Source organism: Antennarius striatus, chromosome 9 (genome assembly GCF_040054535.1).
Source record: "Antennarius striatus isolate MH-2024 chromosome 9, ASM4005453v1, whole genome shotgun sequence".
Lineage (NCBI taxonomy): Eukaryota > Metazoa > Chordata > Actinopteri > Lophiiformes > Antennariidae > Antennarius > Antennarius striatus.
Window position 1 is genome coordinate 2,118,855 of NC_090784.1, and position 14,621 is coordinate 2,133,475.

General features: G+C 43.9%; 1 protein-coding gene across 2 annotated transcripts; it reads right to left on the reverse strand.

Moving 5' to 3' along the window:
- Positions 1-404: 404 nt before the first annotated feature.
- fam210ab (family with sequence similarity 210 member Ab) lies at positions 405-4,733 on the reverse strand. 2 transcript variants are annotated; one of them, XM_068324462.1, is made up of 5 exons: positions 4,599-4,733; positions 3,907-3,941; positions 2,076-2,506; positions 1,732-1,843; positions 405-1,383 (listed from the first exon to the last, which is right to left on the reverse strand). In XM_068324462.1, exons 3-5 carry the CDS (start codon positions 2,489-2,491, stop codon positions 1,069-1,071), a joined length of 843 nt encoding a protein of 280 aa, XP_068180563.1. In that variant the 5' UTR covers positions 2,492-2,506; positions 3,907-3,941; positions 4,599-4,733; the 3' UTR covers positions 405-1,068. The 2 variants fall into 2 exon arrangements, with proteins under 2 accessions (XP_068180563.1, XP_068180565.1); XM_068324464.1 differs by having other exon boundaries at positions 3,907-3,961; positions 4,599-4,726.
- Between the last annotated feature and the right edge of the window lie 9,888 nt (positions 4,734-14,621).

Genomic DNA, 14,621 nt, shown 5'->3' on the forward strand with positions numbered 1-14,621 from the left:
TATATAAAAATAAATAAACTTGAAACATGGCTGCGTTATGACTGCAAATTCTATCTGTCACCCTTTCACTTGTCCAGTCTCTGTCCCCATTGCATTTCTTTTCCCACCCAACCAGTCAAGGCAGATGACTGCCCTCCAGATTCTTGGTCCTGCCTGGAGTTTCTTCCTCAATGAGTTTTTCCCTTATGCTTGGTCTGGAGGGTTCTGTTGGGTTCCTGTCTGTTAAAACACTTTGAAATATCTGTTGTGACTAAGCACTATATAAATTAAGGTTGATTGATGACACACACACACACCGTGTTATTAGTCTGTACAATTGTCACAAAAGTAGTATGTGAACACATGAATGTGTCAGCAGGTCATTGGTTGTAGCGCAACCTCAAAGGCCATTGATTTAGAAAACGTTATTAGCATTGTTCTTTATTCAGTCAAGGTTTTCACCAAACATGTGTGATCCACCAATCACGTTCGTCCCTTCACCTACATGCCTATAGTACTGCTTGTTTCATGTATGACTGAAATGTGCTTGTGAACAGCTTTAAACTTGGTCATTTCAAACAATGTTCAGGCAACAGGGCAAGTTGTACAACAACAGATTATCTCAGGCTGTTCAATAAAAAAATACAATTATAAACTGAACTCATTCTCGTCACAAGAAAACACACAAGGTGACATCCAGCCTTCACAAAGGCTTAGACTAGTACACGTACAGGTATGTATGTGCTTCAAGTTTTATTTCTCCCATCAAATAGATTGTTTGCACAGGTACACACGTCTTTTATCGAACACGTTCCAGCTCAGACATATTTTGTCCTCACGTATCTGTGTTGAGATGAAGGAATCAGCTACGCTGCTGCCTACACTCGCAGGGAATCCCGGTGCAGTGAGTACATTTAGGGACTGATTTGACACTTAGATAGCAGGTGGGAATCTCATCTGGGATGGAATAGTACAAAATCTTTTTTAAACAAGTGTTAGAAGTGCAGCGTGTTACTCGTCCCAAACCAATAACTACCTGTGGAGGTCAGAGTGTGATCGTTTACTCCGAAGTGCCGTCTGTAAACATGACTAATCATTCTTCTTTCTAAAGAAGGCTTTTCCCTCAGAGACTCTGTCTTTGGTTTCCTGCAGCTTCTCTGAGAGTTTGTCCTTCGTCTCTTCCATTTTCTCAGAAATTAATTCCTTTGTTTCCTCCATTTTCTCTGAAAACCGCCCCTTTGTCTCCTCCATTTTTTCTGTCAGTTTCTCCTTTGTCTCCTCCATCTTGTCCTGGATGTATTCTTTGACTGGCGGTGGTGTGGTTAGGTAGCCATGCTTGCGGAGGTACTGTACAGAGAGGGAGGTGCCGCCCAGAGTCACTGTATATCTAGCAGGGGTTGCAATCTGTAGGGGAACAAAGACAAACACGCCATCTGGTCAGCAGAGCAGAATGAAGGCCTGAATACTTCTCCTTTGGTCTATCCCTTGAGGGGTCTCCACAGCGGGTCCTCCTATCTTCTGCTTCCTCATCTCCAACACCAGCTGCTGTCGTCTTCCTCACTACATCCATCCACCTTCTCTTTCCTGGTAGTTCCATCCTCATCACCCTTTCACCAACATCCTCACCATCTCTCCTCTGGACGTGACCAAACCCTCACTCTGCTCTAACTTTGTGTCCAGAACATCTCACCTTTCATTAACAAAGTGATTTGATGCTGAACTGCGGAGCCAGAGGGTTCTGGATGAAGATACCTTGTACATGGCGTAAGCAGTCAGGGCGTGGCCACCTGAGCTGTCCCTCAAAAGGTCAAGTATTGATTCTGGTAGACCAATAATCTCCAGGAATGGCACCACATTCACACCTCTGAAGTGGAAACAGGAGATGAGGAGGATACAGGTTTTAGAGAACTGTTAGGCTGACAGGGTGACTTTTCATAATTTAACAGTTACATTTCAAAAATTATACTTTTTTAAATGCCCGAAAAATAAAAGTATGTCAGTGTAATTCTTCAGAAACACAAACTACATCAGTGAAACAATGTCACCCTGATTTGTAGTGAGATGCTAAAATGAAACGCCACGTCAGCGAGACTCACTTCATAGCAGCGTAATAGAACGTTCCAAACCAGAGGGTGGACGTCACCAGATGCACAGGGATCAACACCTTCCCGTACTGTTTGAAGGTCTTCTTAAACCTCTGGACCAGACCGATAGACTTGTCCTGCAGGGGATCCACCTCGACAGCAGCTTCAGGACCAGCCTCCCCCCCCTGGACGTGTTGTGTTTGAGGCGTGGGGCTGGACTGTGGGTCCTCTGGGGGCGGGTGGTGTTTGGGCTGACGGGCCGACGTTGTCAGCCAGCGTCGCCGTGTGGAGGGCGGCGGCGTCGAGCGGAGTGCACAGCAACAAAATGCGATCGGCAGCTCGGTGAAGCCCATCAGCAACGGGCGCATTGCTGCAACCTGCCGCAACGTCCCAGGATTCAGGAGCCGCTGCATCATCATCATCATCATCCTCTGGTGCTGCTGCTGTGAGGTTTAATCCATCACAAGAATCATCTTGATTAATCAATTCAGGTAAAAATGATTAAAATATGTACGAGTTAATTAATTATTCAGTTTATGCCATGATGTGTAAAAAAACGCAGCTGTTGAATTTCTAATATTGTCAGAAAAAAGTTTATCTAATCTTCTAGTTCAGTTTTTAAAACATATTTGCAATGATGGCAGTGGATCCTCTACATCAGCGGTCCCCAACCTTTTTTGCATCACGAATCGGTTTCATTTAAGACAATACAGTATTTTCACAGACCGGCCTTCATTTACTCGATAATCGTTAATGACGCCAGGACAGCTGTAGTCTAATAATAAATCATCCGCAGTGGTTTTATGTAAAATGCAGACATCAATAGACAATAAACAACCTTTTTTTCATAAATAATATTGATAATGTAATTTCCCCCTGGGGATTAATAAAATATATTTTCTTTTTTAAATTGATAATCAACATTTCTAATAATTCTAAGAAATAATTACATTAAAAACTCGACTGAAGTGACGGCACTGATGAGGTTTATTTCGAAATATAGCGACTTACAATCAGTGCATTCAACGTAGGAGAAATACTGTTAATTTCCAATAAAAGGGTGAACAAGTCAATCAAATAATAATAATCACAATGATGAGAATTAGTGGTCGGGGACCGTTGATCTAGGGGTAACAGGAGACAATGACACCTGAAGTGTGTTCTGGATGTCCGGTCTACTCCGCAGTTTGTTTTTCTTTACAGTCACTGCAGAAAATCCCGCTTCACAAAGACAGGAGGTTGGAAATAGAAGCAGGGTTTAAGACACTTTTTGGACAATCTCTGGCGCATTTGTGGGCGCTTAATTTAGGGGTAACAGCTGATAACCCGTCACGTGACCGAGACCTGTCAAGCGGGACCTGACACTAACATTCATCTGTGCGTCATTCCAAACAGACGTCACTTTTCAAAATAAAACATCTTTCAGACTCCGAAATAAATAAAACAAAAGTAATATGAAGTTTTTTTTCCTTTCGGTACCAAATGACCCACGGGCCGGGAGTTTGGGACCACTGCTCTAAATCCGTGTCGACTCAATAAATACTTCATCACCTCGTTGCAAAATCTATGGAATGCCCACGCGAGTCCCTTCAGATTAAAATCCAGGCTTTTTAAGACAAACGAACAGGGATAACGAGTGAGTGTGACCACACTACAACCCCTTCTCTACGGACACTGAGCACATTTCTCACTGGTTTCCAGTTCTTCCAATGGGACAGTATTTGTTGTGGAATTGGTCAAGAAATACCAGGTGCACGTTTTTATCTTCTCAAAGCCACACAATGCAGCAGCTCCGGTCCTGGACAGTGACCTACTGCTGTTCACTGAAGGTCCACATGTTTACCTTGAGTTAACTCAGGACCAGCAGACAGACAGCACCTGGGGAAAAGCAGAGACCACTGTGAAAAAAACAAATGAATTACTATAATATTAATTTGAAAAGAATGAGGACAACTAAGTATTTCCTTATTTTTTTAAAATGGAAGCCTCCACATGCCGTCACTGACCATGAGCAATGTTTAGAGACGTTATATCAGCTGTAGCTAGTTTGGCTAGCTGCTAGCCAAACTATAGCTGTAGCTGTTAAGCTACCACCATTACACAGGAAGTACTGTCCTGTGTCATGAAAATAAAAGCACGATAACAGGATATTGGACAATAAGACGACAGGAATTATCTTATTTTAGAAGCCCCAACAGGAAGTACACGCTGTACTCCTATCGCTTCACAAGTGAACTATTTTAGCCCAGTTGACATTGCTAAGTTCTGTCTGGAGGACAAGGAGAGGACAAGGAGAGGACAAGGAGAGGACAAGGAGAGGACAAGGAGAGGACGCGTCCACTCGTGTGGAGGCGAAGGAAACGCGTTCATGTCTGAAGGCGCTCCGCGTTCCTTAAAACCAGAAGGAACCGCTGCCAACTTCGGAGCTCCTGACGTGAGCAAGTCGACTGCTACCTGGTAGCACAGCTAACCCCACCAGTCAGGAAACAAAGTTAGCACCTAGAAGCAGGTCGTACTAGAAACAGGAACACTCACGCCGGACCCGCTGCGTTGACGTCAGGACACAACCTTGAACCGACCCGCTGGCGGCCATAGGAAGACGGTGTGTGGCGAGCGGCGAGCAGCGAGCACGTTTATCGCGTCCGCAGGGCGTTCTGCCTGGAAAGCAGCATGCGAACCTCCGGCAGAGAGAACCATGGGAAATGTAGGTCAACTTCACCGGTCCCCGTATGCGCGACAACATATAAGAACGCAATTTCCCAGACTGCCTAGCGCAACGTCAACTGGGGAGAGGCTTCAGCAGTACTGTAGTTTGTTTTCCCCTGGTGCCGCTGACGACCTTCAAACGCGCCTCCATGTGGAATCTGAAGTTATTGGTGTATAAACTACCTCACTGATACACACAGTTCAACTGGTTGATTTAGTGTTAGTTTAATTGGCAATTTGACTCAACACAAATGAAAGCAACAATACTTTTATCTTGGATTCTGTTTTCCACATAGAAATAGACATTAATCGACCTGGGTTAGATATTATTTAAAAGACAAACGGTTCGGTCAAACTCTGTCTGTGTTTGACCGAACTTTTCACCGTTAGAGAAGACGTGACACCGGACTCTCCAGCTATGTGCAGTACGTGAGCTCCACCAGCAGAGGGAGCGCTCCCCAGATCCAAACCACGTGCTCCTTTGGTTTGTGCACAACTACTATTTTCCGCACTACAAGACACACCTAAAAGCCTTTAATTTTCTCACTTATTTATAATCCATTGTGCCTTATATATGAAAAAAGTTTTAAAATAGACCATTCATTGAAGATGAGTTCTAGTTTTATGATCCAGTGCACTTTATATTCCAGTCTTCTTCTTTTCCTTTGGGCTTTTCCCTCCAGGGGTCGCCACAGTGAATCAGTTGCCTCCATCTAATCCTGTCTTCTGCATCCTCTTCTCTCACACCAACTACCTTCATGTCCTCTTTCACTACATCCATAAACCTCCTCTTTGGTCTTCCTCTAGGCCTCCTGCCTGGCAGTTCAAAACTCAGCATCCTTCTACCAATATATTCACTATCCTTCTCTGGACATGTCCAAACCATCTCAGTCTGGCCTCTCTGACTTTATCTCCAAAACCTCTAACATGTGCTGTCCACACATGTTAGAGGTTGGTATTTAAATATGACTCCAGCGAATATTTAATGCTCAACATGCAAAAAAAAGTTTTTAAATAAATAATTTCTCTTTGGGTATTTGGGCATCCTTTCTGTCAGCAGTACTCAGTTGACACTCAGTTGATCACTCGAGAAGAGAGGACACCAGTTGATTAACATTCTTGCTTTATAAAAGATTTTAGTTGTCCAACAGTCCAAGGTCTCTCTTTTCAAATGTGGTGCCTCATAATGCGTCACACATTTTACACTGGAGGGCAGGCCTGGACTGCAGATAGAACAGACTAGCCTGGACTTTGTCTCTGAAGCTAGTCTGTTGTAAAGCAGCAGAATATGGCCTTTCTACCTTGATGGAATCAGCCAGAAGCCCCTCAGAAAGATGGTGGTGATCTTTGAAGCTTTTGATGATACTATATTGTGTTGATGGAAATTAACAATTGAGAAATGTTCTTAAAGTGTTTGACTATTTGACCAGACAGATCTGGACAAAGTGAAAACTCTCTCTACTTGTGAGCAACTGTAGCCCTTAATAGCCCATACATAATAATTACACAGCAATCTCTTACCAATGAACCTCTTAACGTCTAAAATGGTCCAAACTGATGTTTTTGATCATTCTTCAACTTCATAGTTCCCTGCTGCTTCCCTCGATAATTTTGAGACGTGTTGCCGGAATTAAATCCAGAATAAACACATTTAATAAGTGACTTTTATGAAGTGCTTTTATGAACTGAGAGTTAAAACTAATAGTTAAGTAATAATTCCAGGCGTGGGTAGCGCTGTCATCTCACAGCTCTGGGTTTGAGTCCTCTCCTTTCTGAGTTTGTATGTTCTCCCCGTGTCTGTGTGGGTTCTCTCTGGGTTCTCTGGTTTCCTCTCACCTCCAGAAACATTCAGCATAGGTGAATCGATCAGTTCCAAACTGTTCATAGGTCTGATTGTGTGCGTGACTGGTTGTTTGTTGTTTGTGTGGCTCTGCGTTGCACCAGCGTTGCACTCGGAGTGTCCCTGCCTCTTGCCTGTAAGTCCACTGGGACAGTGTCCAGCAACTCCAAATGAACAAATGAGTAATAATTCCTATGTGTGTTTATCTAACAAGTACACTGAGCCACAGTGGCTTAGTCATACTAGCTCCTAGTGCAAGCCCAGCATCCCAATTGGTTCACGGTAGTTTGAAGCTTCATGAGGCTTCATTTGCTCTAGTGCACGGCATCTACTGGATGGTAAAATATCAGGTGGCCTGTGTTTGAAGTGTGTGGCATTTTGCAGAAAGCCTGTTAATAAAACTGTCAGCAAAATAAAGTATGCAACACATGTATAGTTTAGTGATTTTCATTGTATATATACTGTGTATATACTGTATATATATATATATTTTATATATATATAAAATATACAGGCAAACCTCGGTTTCCGACCACAATTCGTTCCGGAAGGCTGTTCGAATAGTGATTTGTTCGAATCCCAAATACATTTTTCCCATTACAAATAATGTAAATGGTCTTAATCCGTTCCAAGACGCTAGAAAACTACCTTTTTTCAACATGTTATTTCATAATGTCATATATCAAATTGCACAGTAATGAAACATCTCAAATGTAAAAGAAAGAAGCAAACACGAGAAAAAGAAAAAAACCCCAACGTAATCTGGTTAGCCCAAGATATGAGATATCATCGTCTTTGGGACAGAAGTTTGCGGTACTATAACTCATACCATAAGCAATGGAACGCAAATTAAGTGAAAAATTATTGAATACAGTAAACTAAAATAAAAAGCACATTATTGTCAAGTTTTCTCTCAACCTTTCGCGCGCTTGGCAACAAGAAAAAAAAGATGTTTCGCATTCAACTTCCAAATTTTGTTTGACTTCTAAGACAAAAAAATTCCGAATTTTTTGGTCGAATTCCGATTTGTTTGATGTCTAAAGCGTTCGAAAATCAAGGTTTGCTTGTATGTATTACACACACACACACACACACACACACACACACACACACACACACACACACACACACACACACACACACACACACACACACACACACACACCCCCAGCACTATGGAAAGTGATTATTTTCTATTTCCTCATGTCCAAATAAACGTACAGTGAGGGGAGGGTGGTTGGGGTATGGACAATGATTGTGCTTCTGTAACATTGAGATATGGCCAGTGATGCTTTGGTGACATCATTGATTTTTATTGAGAAACAATTTCTCCACTGTGGCAGGTTTCAGGCGATTTCTTTTTTTTGATAATATTTCCCCTGCCTTTGAAAACACCTGCTCACAGCTCACAGATGAGGCAGGTGTACACAAGAATGCCACTGCTAATCTATACAAATTAGGATAGACATGTTTATGTCTCTCCCAATATTAAAGGGGGTCCTCCAGCCTTCCAATATTGGGCTCCATCATGTAGCGCTGGACCTCAATATATGCGTCTACCACCACATTTTGTGTTTGCGCCTGCCTCACGCTGTCATCTAGGCGCCGACACAGGTTGTTACCTAAGAAAAAAAGGTTTTTGTGAGTTTACCAGTTCATACAAATGCAAATAAAATGGAATAACAATAGTACCTTGGGGAACATTGTCTAATGTTTGCGAAGTCGATGGCTGTGGTGGTGGCGAGGAAGAGGAGGTGGTGCTGGCCCTTATTACAGACGCACATTCTGTTTTCAGTTGGGATTCTGCTTCAGCTGCTCTTCCAGGGCTGAGAAACCCCATTTTCCGGAACCTTGGGTCCAGGAGTGTTGCGAGGCACATGATACTCATTGACTGTATTCTATCCAGTCTCTACCTCAAGAGACCCCTCAGCTTGTCGGCCAGAGAAGACCCAGAGGATTGTGATCTTTCTTTTGAGTCTGTGAGGCAATGATCCACCATGGTTAGCAGAGGTATGACCTTGGAGCCAGACCCCCTTTTTTCCTGAGAGAGCTCAGTGGTTGCATCATTTAGCGGTTCCAGAACAGTCAGACAATCGGAAATTATTCTGTATTCCTCTGATGACAGAGGGGAGATGTCTGTTGTTAGACTTGCTAACACAGCACCCACTGGCTCTCTTTGCCGAAATAATCTCACCAGTATGTTATATGTGCTGTTCCAGCGGGTTTCATGGATTAGCTTGAGTTGAGGCTTCCCCAATTGTTCCTGCACGACAGCCAGCCTCTCCTTAAAAATACAATTAAAGAAGAATTAATTAAGTTGTCAAGACAGCAGGACTATAAGCAACTATTAAATGAACTATACTTAAGCCACAGATGTACCTTTGCAGTTGTACTGCTTCTGAAATAACCCACTATTGTACTGGACTTGCAACGCATGTCATTGAGGTCAGGTGTCAGGTCAAGGGCCTTCTTCACCACTAAATTGAGGGTGTGTGCTGCACATATAGCGTGTTTGAGCCGTAGCTCTCTTGCGCAAGCCCCCATATTGGCGGCTCCATTACAAGGCATGTAACTTTGTCATCTATCCCCCATTCTGTCATGAGTGACTTGCAACTTGAGCAATATTGTCTGCGGTTGTGCGCCTTGGGGAAATGTTGCACTCCCAGAACAACTGTATTCAACAAGATGGAGTTGTCAGTAAAATGGCAGATGACAGCAAGATAGGTCCACGTGTCTGCTTGTCAAGACTCACAGCTGCTGCCTTCTCAATGCTGGCTTTCACTTTCTGCTTCATTTTTCAGGGCCTAAAGAAAAGAATAAGCATGTACGTTCAGAGTACCACATGGCTGTGAAGCAGTGTGCAGTGTGGCTGTCCTGTGACTGATGGTTTGAGCCTCAGTCCTGTCTGTCCACATAGTTTATGGATTTATTCAGTAAAAGCACTGTTTTTCATTATTTCAATACCTTTTTAGTGGGGAGAACATAGCTAGGATTCAAAGATTGAACAAATCTTTGAAATCCTTTGTCTTCCACAATGCTGAATGGCTGGGTGTCCCCAATCACCATGCTGACCAGGTCTTCATCGATTTGAGATTTTCCTCCTGACCAATGATAATAAAAAACAATGCACAAATATTAATATCACACACTAACTTATTGCAGGTGTCCGATATATTATTGTTATATCTGTTTAGTCACAGTACCACATGCTATATTGTTACGGCATTTTTGATGGTTCACCTGGTCTTGGTGCACATTCTGTGTTCTCGTTATTCTCATGCATGGCTCTGCAGTGCCTAAGCATGGATGAAGTGTTGCTGTTATACCCCAGCTCCCTGGCACACAGCTTACACTTCACCTTGTACAAAAGCAAAGACAGCTGAATATAAATTGCATTGTGCAACCAATATTAACCAATATTAATTATGAAAGACAACTTCTGTAGAAATATTGACGTACTTTGTTGGGAGCAATGAGATCAAAATGTGTCCACATAGGGGACAACTTCAACTTCTTGGCAGGTTCCATTTCCTGAATCTCCTAAACTGACTCTCTCTACACTATCTATACCTTGGTCCACAAATATCTCACGCTACCTAAATGCCTAACTGTCTCCTCACTAAGTAACCACAACGCTCCACCAAACAACCACATTCTGAATGGAGTGTGATCGCTTTATATCGGTGTTGAAGCACGTGTCGCGAGCCGAATCAGTCACGTTGTATCGGCCGCGTAGCAGGGCGTTCCCTTGATCGAGGTGTCGATACGGATGGACACGCCCGAAGCCTCGATGCCCGGCAATGCTTCGGACGTCATCATTTACAGCTCCTCTCTTAGATGAAGCAAGCCTCGATACGCGCTTCGCGGGAACGCCCCTCTCCTGCTCGGCACACGCTTCGGAGCTTCAATCCCCAGCGTCACATCACTAGCCTTTCATCAACCCCTCTTCGGATTTGTCTGCCTGGTTTTTGGACTGCCTTCTTTTGTGTGATCCTGCCTGGTTTTTGGACTCTGCCTGTTTGTCTGTCGTTTGGCTTATTCATCTGCTAGTTGGACTGATTACCCGGTACCTGACCCCTCTGGCTGTATTATTAAACCTTTTCTGAGACTTTACTCGCCCGCTACTGTCGTGCTTTATTAGAATACAGAATATAGTTTTGAAAGATAGAAAGCATTACGTAAAACAGCCAAACACAGGACCAATATATTTATTCATTGTCTTTTTACCGTTGTGTGTACTTCCGACCTAGTTGTGTAGATACCCGCAGTTCATTTCTACCATCAATCTGTGGTCTGTGGCTCATCTAGGGCCAATCTCTACTTAACCCAGTGTGGCAGGATAGTGCTACACTCCCCACCGTGAGGGGGTAGTTTAGCAGACAATTAGCGAGTGCCGAATAAATAGACCTGGTCGGACCCTTCTCCATCCTTTTTCCGCTTCCTTTCTCCTTCACGGAGCCGACAGCTGGGCGTGGCAGCGTTGTGCAGTGAGCAGTTGAGTTGAAAAATAAGGTAGGCATGCTCGTTCTCCTCGATTTATTCAGTGTATGGACCCGGTGTTTACTCCGGTTTTGCCTCGTCCAGCAGTGTGGTGTTACTGGGACCTGGGCTGTCTCCCTTGGGCCGGTGTGCGTGCGGTGCGCTTTCTGAGGGTAAGACGCTTAGTTGTCTGCCTTTTTATATCAAGCTGCTGATGGTCTGTGTTGCGTTATGGATGATGGTTCTCTCCCAGAACCACCTCTCCTAGTCTGGGCTTCGGGCTTCCTCCTCCTGCCGCGTGTGACACCTCAATCCTGCTCTCCGGTAGGATGTTTATCTGTAACTTTTTATTTTGTAATGTCCTATATTCATATTTTAATTAGGTCAATTTGTTTTTTTTGCAGTGCGTGGCCGTCATCGCCACTGAGAGCCTCACTGCTGTTTTGGTTCTTGGTTCCTCGTTCTCTGTTCGTTGTATTCCCCCCCCCCCCTGCATCTGTGTGTCTGCTCCGGGGTTTGGCTCATCTGGAGGCCTCCACCACCACAATCCGGCGCTGATTCGGCCTATATCGGGCCGGACACCATTACCGGTGGTCAAGGCCGTATCATACGGCGTCCTCAACGCGAGCCAAGAGAGGGCGTCCCGACCCTCTAATTGACGCTGAGCCACTACCCCTGGAGGGTGGTTTTAATTGGAGGGGCAGACTCTCCCCATTTTTTTTTCAGTTTATTCATCTGTTATCTCTTCTGTTGAGTTATTATTGATCAGTTTGGTGGGTTATATTTGATTTATTGTGTAGTAATCTTTTTTTCCTCTTTTGGATAATTTGTGTGTTAAACAGTTTATTTTGGGTTTATTGCTATTTGGTTATCGTGAGGGTTGCCTTGTTTTTTTTGTTTCTAATCGTGTTCTTTTCGTTGACAGGTGCTGCGGGCCCAGAGCGGCAGCGGTTCCCCTGGTGGTGGCTCCTTATTCACGTTTTTGGTTTGCTGTGTCACGGGTGCAGTGTAGTTTTTTGGATCTCTCCCCTTTTTGTTACCGCTGTCGTGGTAAGCCCCAGCCCTGTTTTTGGTAATCCCTCATACTCTTTATAATCATATTTGTAGTATTCTTTTCGTCTGTCCTCATTTTAAAATAAATGTTTAATAAAGTCTTTTTTTTATAACTGGAAATCACACTCTGGTCCTGTGGAGTATTCTTGAACCGTGTGCCTTGGATCAATTCAAAACCTGCATATCCATAAGTCTTGTTCATATCCTGGGGTGAAAGCCCCCAGGTGGCGTTGTCGGCAACGGCTTCACGCCGCTCGCCTTGCCACACCAGGTTGGTCCTAGATTTCTGTCATCTTACATTGCTACACAAATAATGGATATAGTGAAATAATTTGCACAAACATCTGTCCTACATCTGGGGCCTGGGCCCCCACAGAGGTCTGATGCTAGAGCCGCCTCTGGTCAGTAGCCTTCATCACCAATGTCTTGTACCATTCAGCATAAACAAATACATCTTGATTCTCTTTGATTTCAATCAAACACATACTTTATAAGAGGATGTGCACCGTCACTGAATGTTGATCCTAGTCTGTTGGATGCTCTTATTTTGTTTTAAAGTTCTGTGGATATATTCTGAGTCCTTCACCTGTCCACCTCTTTACTTTCCTCTACTTGTTCTTCAGCATTTTCCCTCCAGTGTGTGTCACCAGTGCCCCATTGTCTCATGTCCCAGAGCATTAGTGTGTGTTTTCCTCTCCAGTTAATGTGTCATGTGATGTCTTATGACACATTCCAGCTCTTCATAATTACTTGTGTTTTTTGTTATTGTGCCCTTGGCTTTTGATTTGGACTTGTGTCCTTTTTCTCATTTTTAGATTTCTGTAAACCAAAATTGTTTTATTTTATCATGTGCCAAAAGTATAAAACATCATTCAAATCATCAACACATGCAATTCACTGTGAATGTGATGGACAATGGACTTCTCCTCTGTTATAGAAGGGGCTTATGAGACGAGCAACGGTCACAGCTGAGAAAAACATAAAACACAAGAAAAGACAAAATACAATTCCACTTTTAAGTTTTCAAAGACATATACCCAGGTAAGAAGTGTCGGCACAAAGTCTTGCTGAAGGAGGAAGGTCTAGCTAGTTTATTCATCATCTATTTCTAGAACAGGGATGTCCAAACATTTTCCTCTGAGGGCCACAACAGAAAAATATATGAAAGGCTGTTTAAATGTTAGAGTTAACATGAACCCAATCAGTCAAAACCACCACCACAATTTTTATAAATGGATTTTTATTTTGTTGCAAAAAGGGTTAAGTGCACATCCTTAAAATAGTCAAATGTTTTCCGACCCTTTTTGTGTCGATGGAGAGAGCTGGTCAAAATGTGAAACATGTTTTTCAAAAAACAATAAAAAGACACACGTTATGAACACTATGCTATACTTCATGTTTTAATCTTGTTTAACTAGTAGTATTTTATAACATATGTTATTACTGTTAAATGCAATGCAGAAATGTTGAACCTGTAGATCTCCTTAACCTGCTCCTCTTTTTTTCTAACTCTCCTTTTTCCATCCCTCCCCTTCCTCCCTCTTTAGCTCCTTCCTCTTGACTCGTTCTTCCTCACTCTGTTTAACTGTATATTTTTTAGTGAACATTTCCTACATTAATAGCAAAAGATATTGGTCATGGCTCTCTTTATATAAATTATTGTCCCCTATACTTGCAGTGATATCTGCCACTGAGCTCCTCCTAACGTTAATCCTTCTTCCATCCATCTTCCTCTGCTTGTTCGGGGTCGGTTTGCGGGGGCAGCAGCTTAAGCAGGGAAGCCCAGACTTCCCTCCCCCTAGCCACTTCGTCCAGCTCCTCCGGGAGAATCCCAAGGCGTTCCCAGGCCAGCCGGGAGACATAGTCTCTCCAGCGTGTCCTGGGTCGTCCCCGGGGCCTCCTTCCAGTAGGACGTGTCCGGAACACCTCACCAGGGAGGCGTCCAGGAGGCATCCTAACCAGATGCCCGAGCCACCTCATCTGGCTCCTCTCGATGCGGAGGAGCAGCGGCTCGACTCTGAGTCCCTCCCGGATGACCGAACTCCTCACCCTATCTCTAAGGGAGAGCCCGGACACCCTGCGGAGGAAATTCATTTCGTCCGCTTGTATCCAGGATCTTGTTCTTTCGGTCACAACCCACAGCTCGTCACCATAGGTGAGGGCAGGAACGTAGATCGACCGGTAAATCGAGAGCTTTGCCTTTCGGCTTAGCTCCTTCTTCACCACGACGGACCGATACAGAGTCCGCATCACTGCAGACGCTGCACTGATCCGCCTGTCGATCTCCCGTTCCATTGTACCCTCACTCATGAACGAGACCCCGAGATACTTGAACTCCTCCACTTGAGGCAGGATCTCATCCCCAACCCGGAGAGAGCACTCCATCCTTTTCCGACTGAGGACCATGGTCTCAGATTTGGAGGTACTGACTCATCCCAACCGCTTCACACTCGGCTGCGAACCGCTCCAGTGAGAGTTGG

Coding starts and splice junctions, on each gene's coding strand:
- fam210ab (XM_068324462.1), bottom strand. CDS start 2,491: ATGATGATGATGATGATGCAGCGGCTCCTGAATCCTGGGACGTTGCGG. Junction 1,844..2,075: donor TTCTATTACGCTGCTATGAA/GTGAGTCTCGCT, acceptor TTTCCACTTCAG/AGGTGTGAATGTGGTGCCAT. Junction 1,384..1,731: donor CTGCTTACGCCATGTACAAG/GTATCTTCATCC, acceptor GTTCCCCTACAG/ATTGCAACCCCTGCTAGATA.